Below are 26,693 nucleotides of genomic sequence, written 5' to 3'. Positions count from 1 at the left end.
ACTTCACATTTTTTTTATCCTTTAAGGGCATCTCTAGCATCATCCATTTCAGTTTTGGCCGGTCATATCAAATTGTACAGATACCGGAAATATTAGAGTTGTCCATGGATGGTTATATTTTACACATATCATGTGACGTAAATTAAAATTCAGACGACATCAGCAAATTCAGAACAAGAAAATGATTGTCTTCTTATCTTAGAAAAGCTGTGCTTCGATTTTGGTAATATAATCGGAGTTATATTTTTCCGAGGCGGGTTAGGTGCTTGACAACAGCAACAGTGGAACAGCGGAGATACACGTACGTACATCCACGTGTTTCCCGAAGTTTTTATAAACATAATATTCACTTCTTTAAATAAGTAAAACAAATTAGAAAAGACTTGAAAACTATCAGAAAAGATATTATTTTTACTGAAACATAATCTTAACCTATACTTTTTTTTATTTGCTTGATTGAAGGTTATGATGAATTTTCTCTGTAAGGACAGTCACTTTTTGTTATTTCCGCTGGGACATGACTTTTCTTCGTTTGTATATTGGGGAACCTTAAGGGAAATTTAGAAAGTACACGAAATAACGGTAGAGCTCACACCGCTATGCGGCGCTCGCTATAAAAGTCTAATTGTGAATAATGTGACGATAACGTTTACTGAAATTGTATTTTCATTTATTTTGCACCATAACGAAATTTCGATAAATTTACAGTTGTTACAGTTTTTGTAAAAGTTAATGTATTCCCGACTTGCGGACCAACACTGTGTCACCATTTAGCTCTCTTTGGAGCAGGTGTCTATTCGGAACACGTAAGGTTTTCCATTAGATATCGACGATACTTTAGAAAATCTCGAAAGTCAAAAGGGAATTTCTCGTTCTACTGACCTTGCCATAAATTTTCTTCACCCGGGATACAAATGAAAATCATCCTTATGTAACCTACCAACAAAATGAAATACCCTGTAAATTTTGTGTTGTCTGCTTGGGATTCCATTTTCATTCGAGTTACCTCTTTTTTCTGCACCCGAATCAGAACATCTATTAGAGAGACTTCGAAATTATACCTGCTCTTACGGGAGGTAACTCTGCAAAAACAGGACAAAATATGGCTGCATCCCGAGCTCCGCAAGTAGGGAACAGCAGGGACGATCACAATTAAAGTATCAACGAAACATGATTGAGGATGGAACAAGCAAGCATTGACCTGTAATTAAGTACATGTCCATGTCTATTATACAATTAAGTGAATTCATTATATTTACAAACTCATAAAAGATCTATGAATACATTCTGCTTCTTTATATTGATTTGTTCTCGGTCCAGGTGTCATTGACGTCCTGATTTAGAACATCCATGGGGTGGTAGTTGAAACGGCACCTATGTAAACAGTTAAAATGGCTGGTTAAAATGGCACCTCATATAGTCCAAATGGCACTTACTTTCTAAAAAATGGTACTTGGTTCATAATCGTATTTTTTGAAAAATATTTTTTTAATTAATTGATGTCCCGGCTGAAATACGATAATGATGATTGTGCTTAATCATTCTAATCAAAATTCAATTTTTTTCAAAATATTTCGCAAAAGCACGTTTGATATCTATGATAATAGGTATATATAAAATTAAGCGATATTTTTGTAAAATTCGCCCGCCATTTTAGTATTGTTTCGTTTGAAACTTCACCACATCAAAAATTGCGGACTGCTACCGAAATCGTTTTCAGTTTAGTCACAGTTGTGACACTGTCTTCAGACACAGAAAATATAGGGAAAACGGTAGTATTTATTTTCCTATAGCCGGCAATACTAACTTTTTCCAGTTTTTCAATAATTTCTAATTAAAACTAGGACTAAAAAGAAAACATTTTTTGTTGTAGTATTATCATTTAGAGATCGAAAAATCACCATGGGAATAGAGGTTGACCATCTTTTTTTTCAACCACCAGGCACGAGACCGCAAGTGCATTTCAATATACACATTTGAGCAGATTAAAAAAATTCTACCGGTGCAAACTGAATAAAACTTCTCTGTCCTAAAGATATGTACAAACAGGATTTTATATATAAATTGTAGAAAATTTTACCATCATTTTCTGAAATTAATACATATAATTCGGAGATGGGATAAACATGACAAATGAACTGAGTTAAAAGTCCTAAATTTTAACCTTCTTCCACTGAACCAAATCACAACTTTTAGTCAGAATTGATTTATGAAAAAAAATCCCATGTAATTTTAACCTATTTTCTACCAATTAGAGGCAAAACTTCAGCAAATAAGTTTCCAGTAAAAATATGGAAAAATGTGGAAGGTACCTACTACCAAAGTTGGAACTATATTCGTATACAACGAAAACCAAGGGGAATTAATTGTGTTCTCGTACCACCATCAAAATTTTGAAGGTACCGGAAGTTTTGCATTTTGTTTGGTTCTGCACTCATTTGTAATATGCAGTCTCTTTAAAATTTCATAAACTATGCATTTTAAAGGATAGAAAAATAAACTTGTTTTTTTTTTAAACTTTAATCCTTTAAGAATCTGAGAGAGAAAAATCATCATTACAAACTTTGTCAGTTCACCAATCTGCCCTTTCAAAGTTCTACTTCCTTTCATCTGAATAGGGTACACGATTGGTCAACCTAATGCTGGGAAATAAATACTACTATTTTCCCTATAACATTAACTTTCATTACCCCCCCCCTCCCCCCGTTTATCCTTTTGCCTTCAGAAGATTACTCCAGCAGTGCTAGAGGTTGTAGGGACTTGGTGCCATCATAACGTTAGGGACGGAATTCCATTGTAGGAGTATCACTATCAATATCAGAAGATCTGTCATGTTGAAAAACGAATTCATGATACTCAAATTAAATTACCATTCTGTGTAAGAATCATGCAATGGATGTTACATTTGCCCCAATTTAGTCATTTTTGCCTAAAATATATTCAGTACATCTAGAAATCAACCAAAAAGTCATTTAAGTTTTACTTAATACTGACTTGAGTGAAGCATCTTTGACATAGATATTTTTTGACTGCTTACAAGATATGGAAAGAGTGCGTGAAAATTTTCCCGCCATTTTTTAGTAGTACATTTTAACTAAATTAGACCAATCAATATCTTAAAAAGGCTAATTTGACAAACACTTTGAGTGCAATAAAATGTGCATTTTGTCCCTTCATGTGCCACATCTTATACATGTATACAGTTTAAAAGAACAATCAGATGCATCCAATTGAACAATTTAATTCTTATTTACAGTTTTTTACGTCAATCAATTATAATTTGCCTTATATCTGGTGGAAACTGGTTTAGAGTATTATACTAGACAATGATAGGATTTATATCGGATTTGAAGGCTACAAGAACAGTAATTAGTTATGTGGAAATATGTCTCAGAACATTAAACTATCTGAAATACATTTTAAATACAATGTATATGCAGTGTTCCCCTATCATAAGCCTGTTGACACCAGCTGACCTCGATATTATTGAAGAACTTTTTGGGAATGGAAGTAAATGTGAAAGTCATAGCAGAAATTTATTTAAAACCTAGTCCAAATAATTATACCATCCTGGGAGGCCAATTTTTATTTTGCTTGGTCGTAAACATCAGAATAAAAAAAATACCTCTGCAAACATCATGATTATCTGGACAATTTTAACCTCTGCTGAAAAATACCATTAGTGGGGAAACACTTTTGGATCCATGTGGGGTCAGGTAGTTGGCCAGAGCGTCAATACAGCGGCCCAGCTACTAGCAAGACAAACTCTGTCTGAGTTATTGACCAAATCTTTTGAAACTTGTACACAATATTGTGGACCGTAACAGAATCAGAGATACATGTGATTAGTATGTTTTGCATATACAGTACATTAAATTAAATTTCTTTTCCAGATAATCTATTTCCGTCTAATAAAGTACAGTTAATAATGTGAAAAAGAATGCCATCTAATGCAGATTTTAATCTGAAAATATTGGTTGGGGACACCATCCTACCAGAGTACCAGAAAGATGGAGTAACTTATGTAGAAAGTAACTATTTTACTCCTTACAGCTTTAAACAACAGGCTGAAGAAAATGTTAATGGAGAGATAGAAAGACAGGTACAATGTACATTTCATATCTTAGGGTTTGAATATTATCAACATGTCGTACTAGGACTCTTGGTTTTTGGGTTTTTGATCCTTTAGAATCAGAACACCTTATATCAATGGATTGTTTCAGGAACTCCCTACTGTATCTGAACAATACACAGAATGTAGTCCATATACAATTTTTTTTATATTAATTAAAATCTCTTTCAAAATCAGTAAATATGTTTCAGGCAATTATTCAGCTTAATACTATTCTATCATTGCTACAAATGAAATTAAGTTCTAGACTTTAAATCAAATGAAGATTTGAGAGACTTCTTTTTGGCCTTGAAAGATGTTTATTAATAAAAGTTGTGAAGAAATTCGTGCAAAATGTGTTAAGCATGTTTTATTTTACACACTTATCAGTCAAAATCTTCATCCTTTCATCAATATTTTATACACATGTTCATTGTAATTCAAATAAACAGGAATGAATAGCAGTTTTTTTAACCAAGTAAAATTGGCAGGAAAATTCAAATTGATAAAAAGCATGTATTTTTTTTTCAAAATCTTATGTTCATGTGAGAAATTATTTCCGTAAGTAGAATTTTTTAATATAATTGCAAATCAAATTTTGGAGAGGCTTAAAAAAATTGTGAAAAAGGTTAAATGAAACAGAATTGTAAATGTACATGTGAAGTTGGATACTGTTTAACTACATGTATTGGTCTACAGAACATATTCATACATTAGGGGGAATTCACAAAAAAATCTGGAAAATTTAGAATCTCTTAGATAAAATGTAAGGTTTGTGGTAGGCTTTTGATCAAAATTACCATATTTTCTGTAAAAAATATGAAATAACTAAATTTTTACCTAAAAAAATTGTTTTTATGTAAAACCTCCCATATGGGACATTGTCAGTGGGGGAGACATATCCCACAAGACCTGTTCCAAATGTTTACAGGTTTGCATGTCTCTGACATCAGAATGAAAGACTAAAATTCAATTTAAATATTTAAGAAAATAAACAGTTTTAAATTACATTGTATATGAGAAGTGCAAATTTATTATTGCATTTTTTTAAATTTTATATTATGTTATCTTTGGGATTGAGTGTATAGTACTACATGTATTTTCACAAAAATCAAATCCCTCCAGTGCTAACAGCACTTTGATTATGAAATCCTTGTTATTTTTTCAGTGGTTTTAATGGATAAAACCTATTAATACAAAACTTATGGAAAACCTAGAAAAATTCTCTTCCTGCAATATTTCTATATCACAAAAACAAGCACACTGACCATACAATATTCTCTTCTGATATCGTTCTAGCATGAAAAATCTTAAAAGATTTCACAACCCTTTAAAATCCTTGTTATTCTTAAATAACAAGAGAACATCCTTAAAAAGAAAATAAAGTACAGGCAGTTGCTGTTTTATAAGAAATGAAAGGTCAGGATAAAAATGACAAAAAAAAAATTATACTGAGTGTGATTTTCAACCTTCTGCATTACCTGTATTGACATTTCGTCTAAAGGGAAACCACACACACACAAACACACACACAATAAAAAAACAAACAAATCTTCTATTTGATGTTTAAAAAGTCCATAAGTGAGCATGGGAATGCCATTCCTTACGTATATGAATTACATGTAAATTCAACTTCTCTACTATACACCAGTGAAGGTGGAGCTGACATAGTGGTGGAGTCACAGTGTCTCCACAGAATGGAAACACCACTGGAAAATATTACTTTAGCTTTCTTCTTTCGCATACATACAAAAGTTTGTTCAATGGTTCTGTGAATTAAATAAGATAGAAATTACATACAGATTAAAGAATTGAAAAAAATATATTGAAATAATTTTGCAACTAGGTTTTATTTTTGGTAGATACATAGTGGTAACTCGGTGGAGCCACCATTTTCATCCACCCTGTGTACTGTAAACATATTAATTTTCACTGGTTCCATCAAGTGGGCATATTCGTGGGTGTCAATTTTCGCCAATTAAAATAGGACTAGCGTTACATAGTGTTAAAGATCATTATCGAGTGTACTATTTGTCATGCTTTTCTTTCCACCGCGAAAATAGCGAAAATTAGTATGCTTACAGTATTCATTCTACAGAAGTACAATATCTAGATAACAACCTCATTAAACTTTCAGTCTTTAAAACTGTCCAGAAACTGTAATGCATAGAACCAAACTTGGAATTTTAAGTGCAAATTAATCCACTTCTATGAACATGTTTCTTTAATTCACAGAGTTGGCCAGTTACACCATTCTACATACAGATTGAGAATGAGTTGGGTAGTGCATCATGTTACTTTAGATTTTATATTGATGGACAGAAAGTGACTAGTAAAAGCATACCACCTGGTACAAAAAGGTAAAATTAGTGTATTTTTGGCTATTTATACCATTTTATAGGCAGATCCAAGGGGCCTGGGCCCACTTTTGTTTCAAAATTTGGTTGAGTATATAGAAAAAAAAATTGAAATCACTAGATCAGCCCCACCCCTTTTATGAGTTTCTTGATCCACTATCTAACTACTACACTCAAATGTCACTAAGAAACAAAATGGGCGTGATTATGCCCTCATCTATGGAGTAAGTTTTGAATGTATATCACTTTGTCATCTGCACATCTACCAATCAATGTATCAAGTAATCACAACTCATTCTAAACTTTTATATGGGAATTCATTGAAATTTGTATGTGATAAGATGTGCTTAAAGCAAGGTAATTTTTGCTAGATGTTTGAAAGGGAGATAATCTGATTTACATATAACATACATGTAATAGGTACCAGTATCGTATTGCATATCCCTGAGCATAGTTCGAGACTACTTTTCTGTCCGATCTTCGTGGACTCACCCTATTTTCTTTGCGGGAAATTATTTTTTCACATGTCCTTAGAAATGCTACATAAGTGAAAGTTTTTTTGAATCAATTTACATATTTTTTAAAAAATCCTAAAAATATGCACTTCACTATAGAAGTCTATGGGAAAATTTATACGATACTGAGACCTAATAGTATCACTGTAAAAGGTCATGCACAGTTCTAGCTTTTGTTATCATATGGTTTAATATTTTTTTCACAGTGGCCAGATTTTAAAAGGGGAGGGTTGTGATCATGCCGAAGTACTTTAACCCAGCCTCAATTTTTAGGGGACCTGTCCCAAGTCAGGAATTTCTGGCCTCTGTGTGTATTGTTTTCTTTTCACTTTCTGTTTACTTTTATGTTGCTGGAGTATAAAAGGGCAACTATTTCACTGTTCCTGTGTATTATGTTGTTTTGGGGCTAGCTACCCTTTGTTGTGTGGGGGTTACCTTGTCAATCATTGAAGAGCCATGGGTGGCCTTGAGTTCACATTTTTCATCCTGGTGGGTTGTTGTCTCTTTGGCATATTCAACATTTCCATTCACATTATGTTATGTAGGATAGATATTGGTAAAGATATTTTGTAAATGCCGATACAACAGTAACCCCCCCCCCCCATATAAAAAAGATGAAATAAAATAAATATGTATATGTGTAATATTCATATACTGTGTTAAAGTAACAAGAAATAGATGGAGACTAGTTATCCCATGCCTTCATACAAACATGGAAATAACTCTATAAAAATAGGAGATGTGGTATGATTGCCAATGAGACATTCATCTACCAAAAGCCAGGTAACAAACAATTAAACTTCTGAAGGTCACAACATTATCTTCAGTGATGGTTAATACCAATCTCATAAAGCAAGCTTTGAAAATAAATTAAGTGAAACTATTCATAAAAGATGAAAATTAGCTTTGCCCATAGAAAAAAAAAACATGAAACAAGTATGAATGAACATAAAAAATCAATGGCAACCATTGGAATACAGATTCCTGGCTTGGGACAGATACATAAAATATGTGGCTGGGTTAAACATATATGTGAGTGCTCTAGTCATATCATCATATATCAAAAATCAAAATTTTGATTTTACATTCTATAACAAGGTAAACTTTGAACCAAGACATATAGAAAGAATCACATTATCATTTCACTATAAGTTATGGCTAAACTCTGATGGCAATATTATTTTTTGTTTATTGCACCAATAAATAATGTTCAAGTGTTACATGCATTTTAGATGTAAAAGGTTTATATTGTATTTTTTAATACAGAGTTGTAAAAGGTTTTAGAGATGGTACTTTAGTCAGAGAATTCCTCTTTTCATTACCAAGATATGCCAGAAATGAGGTATGCTATGTAAATTATGATTGATGACTTACATGAATATTGAGCTAAACTGTACCAATAGTGGGCAATATAAAGTTAATATGCAGTAGGCATTGCCTATAAGTGAGCACAGCATTTTGAACCCCAAATGTATTAGTCCAATTTCTACCTAAAATTCTGGCATGTTAATATTGTCTGTCTTCAGAACTGAGTTTTGAATGAAAGTAAAAGGAATGATAATTGCAATATGATATTCTTATAATGTAAATATTGTACATATTTCCAATCTGCTTTTGCAATTTTTAATTAGATTTTTAGATATTCAAGAAATCATTTTAGTTTTTAAATTAATTATTGGGAACAGTTATTTTCATTTTACATTCTCTCTGCAACATACCACTTCTGGACAATGAATTTTTGTGTTCATCATTTTGCACCTCACTAACTAGCATGTACAAGTTTCTGCTCTCGCTTCAGCCTCACTGCAGCTTGAAATGACTTCGCTATAACAATAACATTTTGATTTATTTATACTGACCCAGTCCTTTAACTGTGAAGGTACTGATACTTACAGTTATAAAAATTGATTTTCGTGGTTTGTTAAAAATTCATTTTGTTTATGGATTTTTAAGGTTTTTTTTATTTGAGTGGAGCTGTTTTTTGAAGTTTTCAAAAAAATTTACAATATTTTTTTGAAAATTCTCTTTGGTTTGGCCAAACTACTGAAATCATGAAAATTGGTACCCCACAAACAATGGTTCAAAATATTGTCAAAATATTGAGTGGTTCTGTAATGTTATTGAATTATCTACCTAATTGACTGCTTAAAGATGACTTTCAAACTATTGACCAAATTTAAGACAAGCATTATGACTTTTCATTTAGAATTGTCAACTTTCCTTTCATTTGTGGCAACATTCCTTCGGCACCTGCATATGGAGTGTGTATATCACAGCTCGTACGTTATGCCAGAGCTTGCTGAAACTATGCAGACTTTTGTATAGCGCAAGAATTCTAACAAATAGGTTTCTGGAACAGGGTTATGTTGCTACAAGATTGAAGTCCTCACTACAAAAGTTTTATTTTCATCATCATGAACTTGTGGGTCGCTACAGTGTATCCATCTGCGCCATGAAAACTGATTTGTTCAGCGTGTCATAGTTTTCTTTTCCTCTTTCATCTACCCCAGACTTGACTTTTTTATGAGCATCTCAGTGAGAGTTTCTAGAAAAATAGAGGATGATTACCCTACCGATGCACCTGTTCCATGCTCCCAGTTTTTAGTGGAGTCAGAGTTACTCATTTGCTTATGTTACTTAGTATGTATGATTTTAGTTACTTTATGTTCTTGGTTGTGTATGTCTGTTTTCCATGTCTGGTCTTTGTCCCTGAATTACATTCTTTTGATTACCCCTATAACCTTGGTTCCTTTGATTGCTCTTTCACATTCATTTCTGTTTGGGGAAAGTTATTCAACCACATGATGGTCAGCTTCGGTCAAAAGACATAAGATAAGGAGATATAAACATTGCAGAAAATGTTCATAGACATTTATCCTTCAAATCTGATATGCCTTCTTTGTCTAGTATAAAACTAAAATAATTTTTCATGAGATTCAGTGTTGTAGAATCCACCTTTCCCATCACATACTGCAACTGCAATTAGGTATGGGATAGTTGGTTTTGAAGTTTCACTTCTACCCCTATGGCAAGTAGAAAAGTTGTATTTCTGAAAGGATATGTTTAGTTGGGAAAGCAGACTTCGACTTTGGGAAAGTTAATCATCATTTGGAGTTTTCTGAAAAGATGAAACAAGAATGATTGAAAAGATTTTTGTATTTCCCTCTACAGGGTGATAGAATTGATGAAGGTCTGTCATCAAAAGTTGGTTTAATTGAAGTGGAGAGTTGTTATGCCTCATTAAGAACTACACAACTAAGACTTAGGAACAAGAAACTAAAGTATGACCAAGCCAATAAACAGGACTGTAATAAAGTAACATCAGGTAAGACTGTAAGATGTCACCTTACACAAAAAAGGACTGTAATAAAGTAACGTCAGGTAAGACTGTAAGATGTCACCTTACACAAAAAGGACTGTAATAGAGTAACATCAGGTAAGACTGTAAGATGTGACCTTACAAAAAAAGGACTGTAATAAAGTCACATCAGGTAAGACTGTAAGATGTAACCTGACACAAAAAGGGCTGTTATAAAGTCACATCAGGTAAGACTGTAAGATGTGACCTTACACGAAAGGGACTGTAATAAAGTCACATCAGGTAAGACTGTAAGATGTTACATGACACGAAAAGGATTGTAATAAAGTCACATCAGGTAAGACTGTAAGATGTGACCTTACACAAAAAGGACTGTAATAAAGTCACATCAGGGAAGACTGTAAGATGTGATATGACACGAAAAGGACTGTAATAAAGTCACATCAGGTAAGACTGTAAGATGTTACATGACATGAAAAGGATTGTAATAAAGTCACATCAGGGAAGACTGTAAGATGTGACCTTACATAAAAAAGACCAGAAAAGAGTAACAGCAGGTAAAACTGTAAGATGTGACTTTACATGACAATGTCTGTAATAGAGTAACATCAGGTAAGACTTGTAAGATGTGACCTTTCACAAAAAGGACTGTAATAAAGTAACATCAGGCAAGACTGTAAGGTGTGACTTGACATGAAAAGGGCTGTAATAGAGTAACATCAGGGAAGACTGTAAGATGTGTTAGTATGTTAGTGAAATCAAGTAAGACTGTAAGATGTGACCTTACACGAAAAGGACTGTAATAAAATAACATTGGGTAATGTGTGATGTGTGATCTTACATAAATAGGATTGTAACAAAGTAAAGTCTGGCAGGGTTTGACCTTAGAAAAGAAGACAGCTACCTAAGGTAACAATGGCTGAAAACTGTCATTTTCCCCTGTCAAGGGCAATAACTCTTATAAGAAAGTGTTTGACAAATTTTATGCCGAAGACTTTTGTAGTCCTAAAAATAAGGATCATTACAACAATTGAAAGAATTTGGCTAAACCTAACGGTTTTGGAGATAAATGTGAAAAACTACTGTTTGACCCCTATATTCTATTTTTCAGTAACAGTGGCCATGTTTTTCAATGGATCAGAAAACCTCACTTCATTTCTGTGCAGGTTTCCCCAAGGAACACTTTTACTGCGTTTTGTTTCAATTGGTAAAATATTGTCAGAGAAGATTTTTGAAAGAAATAACTAAAAATAGCAAAAAAAACTTTGAAAAAGGGCAATAACTCGAACATGGCTTAATAGATTAAAATGACATATGACCACAGATAGATCTCATCATGCTAAACACTTTTACCCCTTTCAGAATGGGCTAAACCTAACCGTTTTGGAGATATATGCGAAAAACTACTGTCTGACCCGTATGTTCTATTTTTAGTAACAGCTGCCATGTTTTTCGACGTATCAAAAATCCCCACATCAGTTCTATGCAGGGTACCCCAAGGAACATTCATACCAAGTTTGGTTCCAATTGGTCAAGTAGTTTCAGATAAGAAGAGTTTTGAAAAATTATTAACAACTACGACGTCGGACGACGGTTGCCAAGTGATGGCAATAGCTCACATGCCTTCGGTTTAACCCCACCTTAAGACATTTATGTATCTTTGTGTTGTTATATCACTTTTTAGTGTGTCCTTGTGCTGTTACCTTGGATTTTATTACTATTTTGTCTGGGCTTTGCAGAACTTATCTAAAGGGTGTGTTTTCTCTTGTTAAAAACCTTTTGGTGAATCCTGAAAGTATTTACCGTTTCGGATTTAGGCTATACACTGGTGCATTTGTTGTGTTTCACCACCTTCTTTCTGTTTTTTTTACAATGAAGAATTCTTATTCACATTACAAAATATTTTCTAATTGACTTTCTGCTTGTCTGGATTATTTTTTTAATATGATAAGCAATGTTATTTAGGCAACATTTTTTTTCTTTTTATGTGAATCAACATGGTTTGCTCAAGTTAAAAGGTTACTTATTACAGTAACAACTCCTTGAAACAGTCTTTGACATCTAAGTTTCAGACAACAAGCCCCTACCCTTAATCTGAAAAGAATTAAATATAGGATATATTGGCTGGGAAGTAAAATTTCTGCAAGCCAACCACTATTTTTACCAGCATTGGCTGGTGGGCTGGTCCCAATTTTGAAGACTGTTGTAACCAACTTAAAATGTCATGAAGGTTTCATTCAAAAATGACATTATAGAGAAACAAGCATACATGTACATGTAAAATTTGCCTTCAAAGATTTAAATGACTTTGAATTAATTTACTACATCAAATTTAAAATATAATATAAAATCAAATAAAATTATAAATATATCTTGTGACCTTATCTTGTGAACAACATTACAGTTTTTCATATGGCAATAAAACTTTCACTGCCATTCATGTGCTTATTCTTTTCTTATACGACTGAAACAAAATTATGGTTGATTAGAAGGCATGCAGGGATTGATATGGGAGATGTTTCTGGATGTATAGAGTGGTCACTTTCTTACCCTGTGTCAGAAACATTAACAGCTGATTCAAGTTTGAATGGTGTGTCTACATGTATATATTTTGCAACTATTCAGGGATAGACCTTACCAGTTGTACCAAGCTGGCCCTACAAAGAACATGTTTATATTCATGTATAACTAAAAATGTATTTTATTATTACAGGAAGTTACTTAATGTCTACAACTAAAGCAGGAAGAATTCTAGGTATGAAAAGTAGTATAAGGAATGTTGACTTCTGGGATGTGCATTCTGTTACAAGCAAACTATCTGTGAAATATGTAACAGCACAAACACTACAAGACATGCAAATTGAAATTATTCCAATACCGTTTCCTCCAAATGCTGGAAATGACATATCATTAGCCCTCAGATCAAGACCTAATATCTTGAGGAAAAGATCTCAGAATGATAAATTTGAAGTGACAAATTCAAAAATCAAGACTGAGGGTAGTGACCATGTGACAGGAAGTACATCAGAACATGTGACAGGAATAGACAGCAATTATTTACTTTCTGGTTTAGTTGAAGAAGACCATGGTTATTCAGGCACTGCTGGTTTTATAAAGGAAGAAGTTGTTTATTCTTCATTTAATGGTGACACAATCGATTTAACTTTGGATGATGACGAGCTTTGTAATGATGATGTAATAGAAATTACTGAATAAGATTGAAAAATTATAATACCTCTTATTTTAATTTAATTCTTTTTTTTAATTTTTTTATTGCTTTTTTAAAATTTTTACTAGACGAGAATATTATTTAAATACTTACACATTGATTTTAAAATATTTTTTCACCTGTTAAATAAGTAGAAACATGTATAGAACCTGCACTTTGCTTTGTTCAAGATCTGATATAATGAAACTTATCTAAACCAAACCCTATAAAGGGATAGTGTCTGATTTCAACAGGTTTTTGGATTATTCAGGGTTTGGTTTAGACAAGGTTCATAGTATATCTAATTATTATGGCCATAATATACTGATAGGCTTTATAAACAGTTCTTGTCATAATTATACCTCGGCTCTGAATGAGAGGATGGTATACAGTTTTACCCTCTGCCATGTTTCTGTCACAGTTTTCTGAGCAATTACTCATCACAGCAGCTTGAAATTTAAACACATTCTTCCTGTAGGTCATTTTACAACAACTTCCTGTTTACCAATGACTTTTGTTTGTTTTTCTCATATTGTGACTCAAATCGGGGGTATCACTAAGTAATGAGCCATTACTCGTAGAGTTCTTGTTTGTTATGTGTCATCTACATTGTTGTAATATGCTTGTATAATAAGTTTCTGTAATCTTTTTACTCTTTGCATTTTTTTTTGTTGTTTGCTCTATTTTTGTTCTGGTTATATATAGGTGTCTGAAATTTTTGTCAAGTGAAAAATATTTTTAGGAAAGCATGAACATTTTTTTTTCAGCAGCAGCCAGATTTAAGACTTATTTGAAAATCTATATTTTTAGTTCATGGAAAAAATATTGAATCATATTGTTTTCCTGTCCATGGCTGAGTTTTTTTTCCCTAAATCTTGGAATAACTTTTTTCTCAAGAAAAAAAAAACAGGCCCCCTTGCTAATATAATGGTTGGTGCCTTAATTTTGAGTAACGAAATAAACTAAACAAAATTAGGATAATCAATTTTTATTTACAAAATTAATAAATGAAACTGAGTCATGTATTTATTTCTCTGCAATACTTTCCATATTATGTATGAATGTAAATGATAAAAAAAGTAAAAATAATAACAGTTGACCAAACAAAAAAACATAAAACTATTACATAAATCAATTTTAAAGTCATAGAAAGTAAAATAGTGCTATTACAGTAAAATATATTGTACTATGTAAGACGTTAAAAAGGTAAACAATATTTGCTACTTACCTTGTTGTTAGAATTATACATACATGTACCAATAAAATCAAGGCACTATTAGAATAATAGGATATCATTTAAACAATGCAAGGCCTGAGACAAGACAGTTTACCAACATACATTTCATAACAGTTTCGATAAAACAACATTCTAACAAAATCTTTATATTCTAGTATCACATTCATTATCCATTAAAGAAATAATCGGGGAATAAGCTTTTCAGAGGACATTTAGCCAATGCTTATGAGGATCATAGCCTGAACCCCTACTTTTTTTTCCAAAATGCACTTATTCACTGAAAATAGATAACATATATCTTTATATGTTTGTAAAATACTTTACAAAATGAAAAAAAAAAGCAGTTATCTCATTGTCTGAAAGTATTTACTATTCTGTATTAGGTTTTACGCTGATGCACTTGTCGTGTTTCACAATATCCTTTCTTAATTCTCTTGTTGGATTTATGTAACATGTTTTTTGTACATTACTAAGAAGGCCAGTAGATAATGCACAATAATATTGATGACCATTTCTTGTCAGTGGTGGATCTCCAGGAGGGGGTTCCAGGCTATTACAGACCCTCAGGATCTGTCACTTTTAGAAATTTAATATCTTCCTGTATTCATGTATTGTCCTTATTATTGTTATTAAATTGTCTTGGCCTACCTGAAATGCTTTCCATAATCCAGCTAAGATCTGACTTAAAAAAGAATTTGAAAGAAGGGCAGGTAACTAACTAACATTTGAAAACTTTTACTTATAGGGTGCTTGTGCTTTCCATATGGTTCGCACTAACAGGGTATTAATTAAATTCAACCTTGAAAGCTTATTCCCTGGACAGTTTTACAGCTAGTTGAAATAGACGAGTTCCATTTTCAATACAAATTCAGGTAGGCTAGTTCGTAATTTAAATAGCTCATTAGATGAAAATCTAAGGTACATTATACCAATTTGTCCTATTTGACTACCACAGAACACCAGTGTGATCTTTTGGACACTGTCTATTGTTTAGATTAGCTGTCAATTATGGTGGTGGATGGCAAATTTAAAGGTTAAGGTCATCATGATTGACAGCTATTTGAAACTAAAAGACAGTGCCCAAAAGATCAGGCAGGTGTTATGTGGTAGTTAATTAGGACACATTGGTATAATGTAGAGCAGATTTCTACCTAGAGAGCTATTTAAATTACCCACTAAGCTAGCTAGATTTGTGTTGAAATTTGAACTGGTCTATTTTAACTAGCTGTAAGTCTTCAGGATTTCTTCAATTTGGCACGCTGTTTTTTTTTTTTCTTCTTTTTTTTATTCAGAGACTTATCTTTGAAGGCAATTTACGTTTAATATCAATTGAACAGGTGTTAATTATAGGTGAACCCAAGCATCTGTTTCCACAGTGATTTGGTTTGGGGTTGTCACACTTTCTGACTTTATAGCATGGGCCTAGAGTCCGGTATGGGGACCATCCCCCGTTAATGCATTCTTCCCATGGAGTCAAATCGATTTCTGGTAACGAAGAACAGGTTATTTCAGGATTGCTAGAAAAGAACAGAAACGTCATAAGTTGTTGCTGTGTTTATTTGTGCATAAAATAGAGAAAAAAAACTGAGCAGTGCTCGCTAATTTGAGAACCCACTCCGCAAAATGAAAACTTGCACCTTTCGACTTCCAAATTGATTTTGATCAAAATCTAAAGTAAAAGATGCACAATGGGAATATATGATAAGGATTCTGCGAAAGTTTCATTAAAGCCATTCAGTGGTGTAGGAGGAGTAACGAATAAGAAATGGGTACCGCTCTGCGTAACGGAAAGAAGGAAGGGTGGATACCCCAATCACTATATACCCCCTCAATATGGGGATGTGATAAATGTTAACAAGTAAGTTAATCATTAGTTAAACCTTTTATGTTTTTTGTTAATGTTAACACATCATGATCAGTATTTATTAACTACGATATATGTTTGTTCCTTTTTGATGAAAACAGTTGCCACGAGACATTGTTAGATTTTTTTCCATTTTTTTAGAATACAGGCACAACCTATAAAATGCTTCTTTGAAAAACCTTGTAACAGTAAAAATGATATGTTTATATACAAAAACTCGCAGCTACTTGCAGCTGTCTGGATTTGAACCATGAACACAGGACTGTGCCATTTACCCGACTTCCATGTATGTGATTGGATATTTTAATTTACATGTATGTGCTAGAGCTTAGGTATATACATCGCTACTTTGTAAAAAAACCCAATAATAATAAATATTTGATAAGAAACCTGCTAATTTAGTTCAATTTCCCTCTTATAAGATATAACAAGATAGCTACCCGTAGCCATATGTCCCAGACAGCGGGAAAAAAATCACGGGCAAAAGCTTCATAACTCCTGTAAAATCGTTTGAAACAGAATTGCAGTGCGGCATGATCAACTACTTAATGTATCTGACAATCCTACAAAATTTGAACGGATCCGTCGTATGGTTACAGAGGAGATGCGTTTACAAATTTCAGACGTAGGGACGGACGGGGACCACTACCATGTCCCTCCGTCGCATTGCGGGGGGGACTAGTACAATTAATGTATCCTTTGAACTAAAATGTCAAACATTCCGTACTATATGTTTTCAATGTGGAAAACTACATGTAGATGCCATGCGTATATGTATGCTTCTTAGTCTTACCTTGGAGAAGTTTTCTGGAATACATCTACTGGTATATTGTTGATGTCGGTGTTATCACATATAATTCTGGCCATAGTTGCTTTCCTGATTTCCGCCAGCTTATTGGGACTAAATTTCACATTTGTGTCACTCTCGTAGAAAAATCTATCTCCAACCTTAAGTGCCTTGAACTGTAGTCCAATGATACATGCGAAAGTCGGACCAACTTTGCCTTGAGAAACAGGGATTTCTGAAACCCCTCCTGTAAAAAGGTCGATATCCCAAGGATTTCTGTAAAAGAAAGAATTTTAATTATGATGGATCATTAATTTGATGAAACTTTGTAATGGATCCATTGGTTAACATGTGCCATGACGTTATATGTACGTAGATGCTGAAAAGATCCTAAAATTCAATTACTTTTTCAAAGGCCAAGATAGTATAAACATTCTGTCTATTTTGATAAGAAAGATATAATGAACAAAGCAAGGAAGTGAGTTTATACAGGTCATTGACCCAGGTTATGAACTGCATCATCATCATGCTTTAGATCGCTGTAATCCGTTTATATGCTAATATTCAACGCAAATCTTAGAAGTACCTCGACTATTGATTCAATCGTTAATCAAAAAACTCTATCTGGAACATTATGAATGCTGCAGTGCTTTAAGTTTAGTTGAGTTAACACAGTATCATACTTACTTATAGACATTTTCCAGAGCCATGGCAGCTGCTAGTGTATGGTGTTCAAGGCCCCCAGAAACTCCTGCAGTGAAAGTATCTGCTGGGGTAAGCCCACATGCGGATCTCCAGAGATTATAGCTAGCAATCCCATGATCTCTTCCACGCTGAATGTTGATGGCTGCCAGGTCGTTACCAGTTCCACTTGCCCTCTCGAATAAACGCTCTGTCAACTCCTTTGTCAACTTTCTATCAACCTTTTGAGAGAACTCCTCATAAAGTCCTCTGGTTACCGAACTGACCCCGCCGTTTACGTCATAGAGTTTATCCGGTCTCAAAAATTCATTATGAAGAAGAGGGCTTTGGTTGACATGTCCAGGGCCGTTGTATGCCATTTTTTGTTGAACCATACTGTGTCCGAACCTGAATGCCGCTGCTGAAAAACTATTACGAATTTGAGGTTTAACAGTGTCGTCGTAACCTGTGAAATACCCGGATGTTAGTGAATTGAGACCAAAATTAGTCATCTCCTGGTTACCAAGTATGTGTGGCAAGTACTCGTTGTAGGTTACATGCTGTATCAAAGCACCAACGATTTTCCTGGCTTCATTGTAGACTTTTGTGTCTGTCCATGATGGGTTTAACTGCAAAAGTCGAGCGGCGATACGGTTGTGCTCTTTCATCCAAATGGTAGTTAATGCCATTAAGGCTGGCTGTTGGTTTACCCTGGGATCACCTGTTGATACATTTTGTAAGCACGACACTAAGGTTATTATACAAAAGCACACAAATCCTAGAATAAGACCGAATGATGCAAATAATGGTCCTGTTTGCTAATTCCTTTTAATTCCAAACGAATGTTACATAATTTGAATAATATGTATGGGCAATTTTCATACTTTAGTACAATCCTTTCACTTCAAAGTACTGGAAAATCTAAAATGGGAGAATTATGAAATACATGTACATGTGCATTATTAAAACTTCTTGTATTATTCAGACTCCCTTCAGTATGAATAATTTTATTAAAAGAATTTTAAAAGTTCGAAACGTGTAATCGTTAGACTGACCTGATTTGAAACATTTGACATTGGGATTTGGTGGCAGGATACAAGAGGCAGCATTGTTTGTGTCCTTAGGAAGAAGTTCTCCGCTGTTTGCAGACTTCAGACGCCCTGTAAAGAGAGTTCATCTATAATCATTTTGATCTAGACGATTCGTGAACTCTGTATATGGGCACAAGTTCATCCTTAGCTGTGGTGGTTTTGTCATTCTTGAATTCCCCAAAAAATTTCTTTCTAATGCGTGAACTTCATTTTAAAGTTGCATCGTCTATTCTCTAGTAGGACGTGTGTTGATGTTACATTGTCAAAATCATTGCATCTTGATCTACTCAGCATATTTTGAGAGAAGCTTTATATGGGTACGCCGTATCGATTATTTATAAATAAATATATATATATATATATATATATAGATAGATAGATAGATAGATAGATAGATATGCCATATCGATTAAAGACTCGAGTGACATCTACCTACTGTTTGCCGACTTCGTTTATATTTCAACTATGAGGTGAGCGGGGAAGGGTATACATGAATGAGCTCTGCTCGTAATTATTATTTTTTTAAAAGTAAAATTTACCTCCTGAAAACTCTCTGAGACTATTGGCCACCCACTGTGTCGACCCGTACAAGGCTGAACCATCCAGGTAATGTGTGTTTTGGTTCATCTGTTGTCGTGGTCCTAACATGATAGAAATAATTATACAATGTATAGCTTTAAATCATGTAATTTAACAGATCTCTTTATTAGATTTCCAATCAGTACATTTGTACCTCGGCATTGTTTTTACCTTTTTTTTCTTACAAGCTCAGCACTCCAATTTGAGGACATTCTTGAACGTTTTGAATATGAAACACCTAAACAAAGTCAAACCTAATGGATCGGGATTATAGGAATTATCACTTACCAACTGAACAATCTAGATCTGTTACCCCTAAAGCTCGGACGAAGTTCATACATGTTCTGTTGAAAATGCTGTAGAAAGGATCGTTAGTTGGTAAATCGATCTTGAAACAGTTGCGCCTGTTGAAAAAGGAGTAATACATGCTACAACTGTGACGGAAGATAGACATATGAATCACAAGGACAACACTGTTTTTTTGTAAAAAGCAAATGATGTGCGTACTAATAAATCGCTCCGATGATAAAAGTTCGACGAGTTTTTTTCTTCAAGATTAAAAACGTTTCATTACACTTTAAGCCTCGTATCTGACAAAAACGTGTTCTTTAAAAAAAAACAACAAACAACAAAAATACAAAACAAAAACAAAAAAAAACAACAAAAATATAAGATTTATGGAGTCAATTCACTACAGGCATCCAGAATGTCAATGCCGTTGAACTTGATAACTGGTCTCATTTGAAATTTTGAAATACCCAACACGTATATATATAATATATACAAAATATGGAGTATATATGTGAAGTGGATAAGTGATTTTTTTTTCACACGGTTTTTACCAATTCGGCATACGTCGCACAGGCACAAGCTTGCTTCTGTCAATTGCTAGTAAAAATAAAGTTTTACACGGCGTCATCTCACAGACACTTGCACTTGTGTTCTTGCCAAAGGCCGGTTTTTAAAATTATCGAATATGAATAAGTATGCTTCTATAAGTATCGTTAATTTCTTAAGTGCACTGCACGCGAAGGGTACAAACCAGACGTCCACTCTCGTGACTAGATATACATGTAGTGCACATGTTGCGAATTGTCTTGGGATCATTATAGTCTTTTAACAAGAAACGAACGTACCTATTTGGAAATGCACAGCAGTTGAGGTTAGAGTTGTATCCACCTTAAAAAAAAATTCGTTATATCAACCAACAAAGGTACATTGTATCTTTTGAATTTCATAGTGACGACCACAGGTAGGCAAATAAAAAAAAACCCAGTCATTTCAATCAGCTTGCATGTATATACTGTTGTAATAGTGTTGTCTCCGGAGTAAGATTCAAGCGAGGAATAAATTTGTTTTACATCCGATTTACTCTGTCATGGTCTTTACCAGATATCTTCAGCACCACATACAGTAAAACGATGGCTTGTGAGTTCGAAGATATATTTACCAGACTTTTATTTGAAATGGGGAACTTCGATTTCGTGGTCTTCATTTTTTAATTAATTTTTTCGAGCTTAAATAATAATGTATCGAAAAGGTTGGTATGGATAAGTACATTAGTCATGTATTTATTTACCCTTCGACAATGCGTTCATTTGTATATCATGGCTCACAAACTGCCCAAACTCCATGCTGAAGTGGCCGAGATCCGGCATTTGAGTCGTGACATCACTGTCGGTGTGTACGTTCAAACTAATAGTTCTGGGACCAGGTAGGGGGTCGCCGAATATGTCTAAAGATCTTGGATCATCAACGCCTGAAAAAATTAAAAAGTGAGTTTTGTATTTTTTATTTTAATCTTAAAGTCGATATAACTAATGAATAAATGTAAGCATTCGTCATTGAAACCAATCGGTACATTCTCGGTCGATTCCGGCAATGCTCGGAATCAAGGAGATTGGCCGAGAAATTGCGATTGCAGTGAAACCTGTCTAAACCTAATCTTTACAGATTTGTTAAACTGAACACCTATGTTTAACACAGATTTCACTATGTATACAAGTTTACCTGCATATTTACGATTTGACTTAGTTTATCATTTTTATACTTATCACAAAAATAAAAATGGCTTTCCAATTCACTGTATTCGGATTATTACTTTTTAATCTTATTTTTATACGTTATAATCTTATTGAAAATTTAAATATGCGGGTCATATTGTCCCAACGAATATTTTTTATGAGAAAGAACTTACCGTCCTCATAAAAACTTGGCATGAATCTTTCAAAAGGTGTATGGGACTTTCCCCAAACAGGTTTATTAAGGTTGTTACAGGAACCATCTGCTGTTCTATACTGAGAGGTAGCGACACATGGCCCTGCAGTGTAACTGCATCTCGACTGACCCTGAATCGATTTCACAAAATCAGAGGGAATAGCTTCTAGTGCTTTCCTTCTGTCTTCTTTTGGGACTTTAAGTCTGTGAATTTGAAGAAGAAAATAAAGGTAATTATGGTTAAAACAATCTCACAATCATAACTAACAGCGAACAGTTTACCAAAAGAACACACGTTAAAACAAATTGGACCCCACCCCCTTTTCGGAAAAAAATGTTAATGTTGTGTAAAAGTTGGATAAAAAAACGAACAATTTACAGCTTGAAACCACCTTTTTCATAGACTTCTGGATCCCCTCTTTATAAATTTCTGTATTTGCTTTTATAAATTTTGAAACCAGAAATCCACCAAAGAAAATGTTGTGTTACATACGTAGTACTCAATAAGTTAGGATTATGATCAGATATTGATGAGGAAAATTTACCATCAGTGGACACGTTCAGAGCACAGACACGTTGTCATAGTAACATTTGTGCAAAAAATTGTAACTAAAAAGTAACTCTTAAAATTCAAAAACTGTCAAAAGTCGAAGGCTTCAGTATATCAGAAAGCAATCAGCAATACATGTAGTTATACATAATAAAGCGAATTGAAAGCTTAAAATGAACACGACTATTTGACTTACGAATCCATGGCCTCTTTTGCTGTATCTATGATGATTCTTGCTGACTCACTAATTCTGATAGCTTCAGCACTCGTTAATAAATGTGGACCAAACCCTTGTGTCTTTTCATTAGCAGTATCTACGCCTAAAAGACAATATCATATATGGAAAAATTTGTTACACTTTGTTTTCATTATTTCTGTTCTAAAGAAAAACAAAACGAACGGAAAAAATAAAATGCAAAAAAAAAGATAAAACATAAAGGCTTGACGATAAAAATTGCGGATGCAACGGCATCCAATTGTTTAAAAGATACAGTGGATACCAGATAACATTTTAGTACTATTCTGTGTAAGAATCAGGCAACGGGTGGCACATCATTTTTCTCAGTTTGATCTTTTATGCCTCAAATGCATTATACACATCTAGAAAACAACCGAAATTATCCTGAAGCATCTATGACGTAGATATATTTTACTTCTTATATAGGTAAAAAGTGCTGAAATTTTCTTACCATTTTTCCATAGTGCATTTTAACTTAATCTGACCTACCAATATCTTAAACAGGCAAAGATTTAAAAACATTTTGATGGTTGTTTCTGGAAGTCATGAGGTATAAATACTTGGATAATGCCATAAAATCTCTGTGTTTTTCCATGTGCCACACCATATACATATTTTGCCTGATTCTTATTTAACAGAAAAGTACTTGATTCGCGATGAAACTATGTATTTATAAATGAGCACTAGTTATAAAAATATGATAAACTAAATTGACTCTTTTGGTTTTTATTATATTTGCTTTTGTCATTGTGCGCGCGCGCGCGCGCGCGTGTGTGTGTGTGTATCGAGTTTTGTTTGTTGCATTTTGTTTTTGTTTTATTTTATTAAAAAAGATTCTTACTAGCTGCCTTTTGGTTGGTTGCGTCCTCTATTTGTATCTTTGCCTGGACGGTTTTTACGGCTGATTCCATTACAGATCTAGATGGCGCCTGAATATGAGGGCTGGTCTTTTCCGGTAATTGGATTCCAGGAATGTGTATGCTGCCCCCCTTTTCAATGTCTGACACAGCCTTTATTGAAGCGGGGTCTAATGTTCCTTTAATCATCGTATTCATATTTGCTTCTTGTGAAAAAGATAAATCTGCCCGAGGAGCAGCCAGCTCTGATTCGGGTACATTGAAATCATGTGATGCTGCTGGTGCCTTTTCAGCGGCAATAGCAGCGAAAGTCGGTTGAAAAACGACAAGAAGAATACAAACAAACCTCATTTCTCCTTTTCTGTAGTTAAAAATAAACAAATGCTAGTAACATGTTGATATAATACATTCCACAAATTAATCCATTTACAAGCATTTCATAACAGAATTATATTGTTTGCCTGGTATATCTCAATATCAGATAAAATCATATAAGTTGCTTTTCTCCCATTATAAAATTAATCGAAACTCTGGGTAGTTAATAAGCACATAAGCATGGTTGGATCCATAAGGGAACGTCAGACCATTTTTGAATTTTAAATACATCCTTCATAAGGTTACACAGAACTATGATTGTTGATCCTTCAACATGTGTGTGTTTTTCATACGCAAAACAAACTTTGAATTAAAACGAATTATTAGTTAGCTTACCTCATGATGGTGTATGCATAGGTTTTATTCATTATAAAATTTTGTTTGAAACCTCGAGTTTATATACTATTGCGGTCTAACCTAAATGTTTATGACGTTTTTTGATACAACCCGGACACAGAGAAAACACCTGGATCGAGAACAACAGGCCAGGTCACGTACATTGTTCGTAAGGTTTCCTTCTTCAGGTAAAAATGTACTGACACATTTAAGGTTCAGTGATCTAGATTTAATTGATGTAATCCTGTTTCGATCTCTGGAGATTGATTGGCTGACTCAATATTATTAAAACGGATCCTGAAGTAAACTAAATGGTTTAGAGACGGTAGGCGTACGGGTAACGTTAGGCGATTGAGCAACTATCTTCCTGTTCGTTGGTATTTGACTGGTCGGTTACATGACTTTGAAAAAGGCCGCAAACTGTTTTTAGAACATACAATCATACATTATTTTATATTTTAATATACGGGTAATATAAAGTAGAGACTTTGTTTTTTAATTTCCTATGTACCATGTATCCGGGAAATATTTTAGTATATCAATCATTTCGATCATCAAATTTGTTGAATTTGAATTTAACAATGTTCGCGTTATAAAAGAGAGAAATAGACCTTAGTCATTTTTATTGATAAATCCGGAATACGAGCAAAGGAGTGATTACATATTCCTCTCATATCAACATTTCTTACCACCAAAAATAACCCTGATCAATTGGTGTTTTTTTTTTCTCGGTTCAAACTTATTGATGGCGGATCTTAACAGCAAAACGCTACGCTCAGCCATTTCACTGGTAAACCACACACTTATATACACATTTGTTTTTTATTTGCTGTTCCCAAAATATGATATAATTTATATATATCATCAACACATACGCCTATGTCAACATGTCCTTTAACATATTTTAATTGCCATTCATCGTATATTTCTTCGGAGAATGCGTGTTTTTTTTTCTTCTATTCTAAATTTTAAAGTTATCATGCATGTCCATTAAAAACAAATAAACAAAAAACAAAACTGAACAAAAAAAAAGAGGTTTTACCACGGAAATGGTGCCTTTGTTGGGGGAGACCCCAATAAACAAATAATCACAATTTTGTCTTTCCCTGTTATCACATAAAAAAAAATTAATAAGTTAACAGAAATTGATTAATCCGGAGATAAAATCAAACAGTTTTATTTTGATTCGGCATATTTCATAACTACTAACATAAACTCATATGAGTTTTTACCAAATATAACATAAAAACAAAACAACTATTAAGAACATCGATAACAGATATGCAGCATACATGTACTAAATCGTGCAATCTGAAGCGCAAGTAAAAAGCCTTGCATGCATACATAAGATAATAAAAATAAGCACTATGCATTTTAAAAATAATAAAACATTAGATTTCAAACTTGGAAAATAAAATTTACACAGATGGTAGAAGCAAGTTATTTGCATGCTGAAAAGCAACATCCCGATCCAACAATGTATTAAGCACTAGAATTTTCTACCGCCATTTTACATTGTCTTCTTATTTGTAGTGAAGGCATCTAAGCTTTTTTTCTAACAACAGTTCATAATGACCTTGAATGATCTTCATACACAAATCGGAGGGTAGTTTCCTTTACTTTTCACATATTTTAGAAGTTTTCACTGAGAAAAATTGCCAAAATTATCGTGAAGTATGTGGTATAATTGTCACATACCCAAACCAAGTAACCAAGTAACTACATGAAAGTCAGATGCGTTAAGACAGAACAAAACGAATAAAATACAAAAATACCAATTGTAGTAATATTGCAAATTTCAATATGCTGTACACGCATTCCTATGCATCTTTTTTTATCAGCAATACTTCAGGAGATCCGAAACTATCGAAATAGGAAGCAAATTCCATTACTGGGAGGTTTTATTGTGCGATACAAGGAATGAAGCCTCGGTGTTTTAGGTATTTTGAAATTGGTTATACTGCTAATTTTAATAAATAAAGTACGATTTGATTCGGGGCGAAAAAATCATAGCCAGCAATTTAATGTCTTAATTTAGAATAAAACTCCATTCGCAATAATTGATGAATTCCGAATATTCAATTCTGTCCTCGTAAACGTTTCGTCGTCGCAGCATACCTGTAGCAATCCCAGAACTCCATACAGTTTTTGAAACGGTCCATTCAATTTTGAATGAGATCAAACCGGGACGTTGTTTATCCAAAGCATATTTTGATGTTTTTTTTTTTCAAAATGAAAAAAAAAAAGAAAAGAAAGTGATGATTTGTATGAAACGTCACACAACAAACGATAAAAGTCTGGAAAACCTACAAAAAATGGAGACAAGGTTATAGAAAGAATTTACTCAAAAGACAACAGCCATTGCGGTTTT

The 26,693-nt window shown here is 33.6% G+C and overlaps 2 protein-coding genes across 5 annotated transcripts; one reads left to right on the top strand and one right to left on the bottom strand.

Moving 5' to 3' along the window:
* Positions 1–1,322: 1,322 nt before the first annotated feature.
* Positions 1,323–13,549, top strand: LOC148626496 (uncharacterized). 4 transcript variants are annotated; one of them, XM_088570530.1, is made up of 7 exons: positions 1,758–1,772; positions 2,256–2,399; positions 3,894–4,102; positions 6,347–6,471; positions 8,250–8,325; positions 10,155–10,308; positions 13,016–13,549. In XM_088570530.1, exons 3-7 carry the CDS (start codon positions 3,941–3,943, stop codon positions 13,516–13,518), a joined length of 1,020 nt encoding a protein of 339 aa, XP_088426656.1. In that variant the 5' UTR covers positions 1,758–1,772; positions 2,256–2,399; positions 3,894–3,940; the 3' UTR covers positions 13,519–13,549. The 4 variants fall into 4 exon arrangements, with proteins under 4 accessions (XP_088426657.1, XP_088426654.1, XP_088426656.1 ...); XM_088570531.1 differs by lacking the exons at positions 1,758–1,772; positions 2,256–2,399 and adding an exon at positions 1,323–1,449; XM_088570528.1 differs by lacking the exon at positions 2,256–2,399 and having other exon boundaries at positions 1,680–1,772.
* Positions 13,550–16,009: 2,460 nt separating this feature from the next.
* On the bottom strand, positions 16,010–24,476 carry LOC148626495 (immunomodulatory peroxidase-like). The gene is made up of 12 exons (XM_088570527.1): positions 24,323–24,476; positions 23,596–23,972; positions 22,713–22,836; positions 21,947–22,170; positions 21,329–21,508; positions 20,886–20,928; positions 20,038–20,153; positions 19,710–19,811; positions 19,135–19,239; positions 18,086–18,800; positions 17,405–17,674; positions 16,010–16,264 (listed from the first exon to the last, which is right to left on the bottom strand). The coding sequence occupies exons 1-12, from the start codon at positions 24,352–24,354 to the stop codon at positions 16,036–16,038; spliced, it is 2,517 nt and encodes an 838-aa protein (XP_088426653.1). The 5' UTR covers positions 24,355–24,476; the 3' UTR covers positions 16,010–16,035.
* Positions 24,477–26,693: the final 2,217 nt, after the last annotated feature.

This window comes from Perna viridis, chromosome 2 (genome assembly GCF_037379345.1).
Source record: "Perna viridis isolate PV_CMFRI_1.1 ecotype Kerala chromosome 2, ASM3737934v1, whole genome shotgun sequence".
NCBI lineage: Eukaryota > Metazoa > Mollusca > Bivalvia > Mytilida > Mytilidae > Perna > Perna viridis.
The sequence above is the reverse complement of the archived record's forward strand: the minus strand, read 5'-3'. Positions and strand labels throughout refer to the sequence as shown.

Bases quoted from the DNA above. Each gene is read 5' to 3' on its own strand.
- LOC148626496 (XM_088570531.1), top strand. From the start codon at position 3,941: ATGCCATCTAATGCAGATTTTAATCTGAAAATATTGGTTGGGGACACC. The intron at 4,103-6,346 runs GTACAATGTACA...TTTAATTCACAG, and splicing joins ATGGAGAGATAGAAAGACAG to AGTTGGCCAGTTACACCATT. The intron at 6,472-8,249 runs GTAAAATTAGTG...TTTTTAATACAG, and splicing joins ATACCACCTGGTACAAAAAG to AGTTGTAAAAGGTTTTAGAG.
- LOC148626495 (XM_088570527.1), bottom strand. From the start codon at position 24,354: ATGAATAAAACCTATGCATACACCATCATGAG. The intron at 20,154-20,885 runs GTACGTTCGTTT...CTTTTTCAACAG, and splicing joins TGCTGTGCATTTCCAAATAG to GCGCAACTGTTTCAAGATCG. The intron at 18,801-19,134 runs GTCAGTCTAACG...ATGTATCAACAG, and splicing joins TGTCAAATGTTTCAAATCAG to GTGATCCCAGGGTAAACCAA.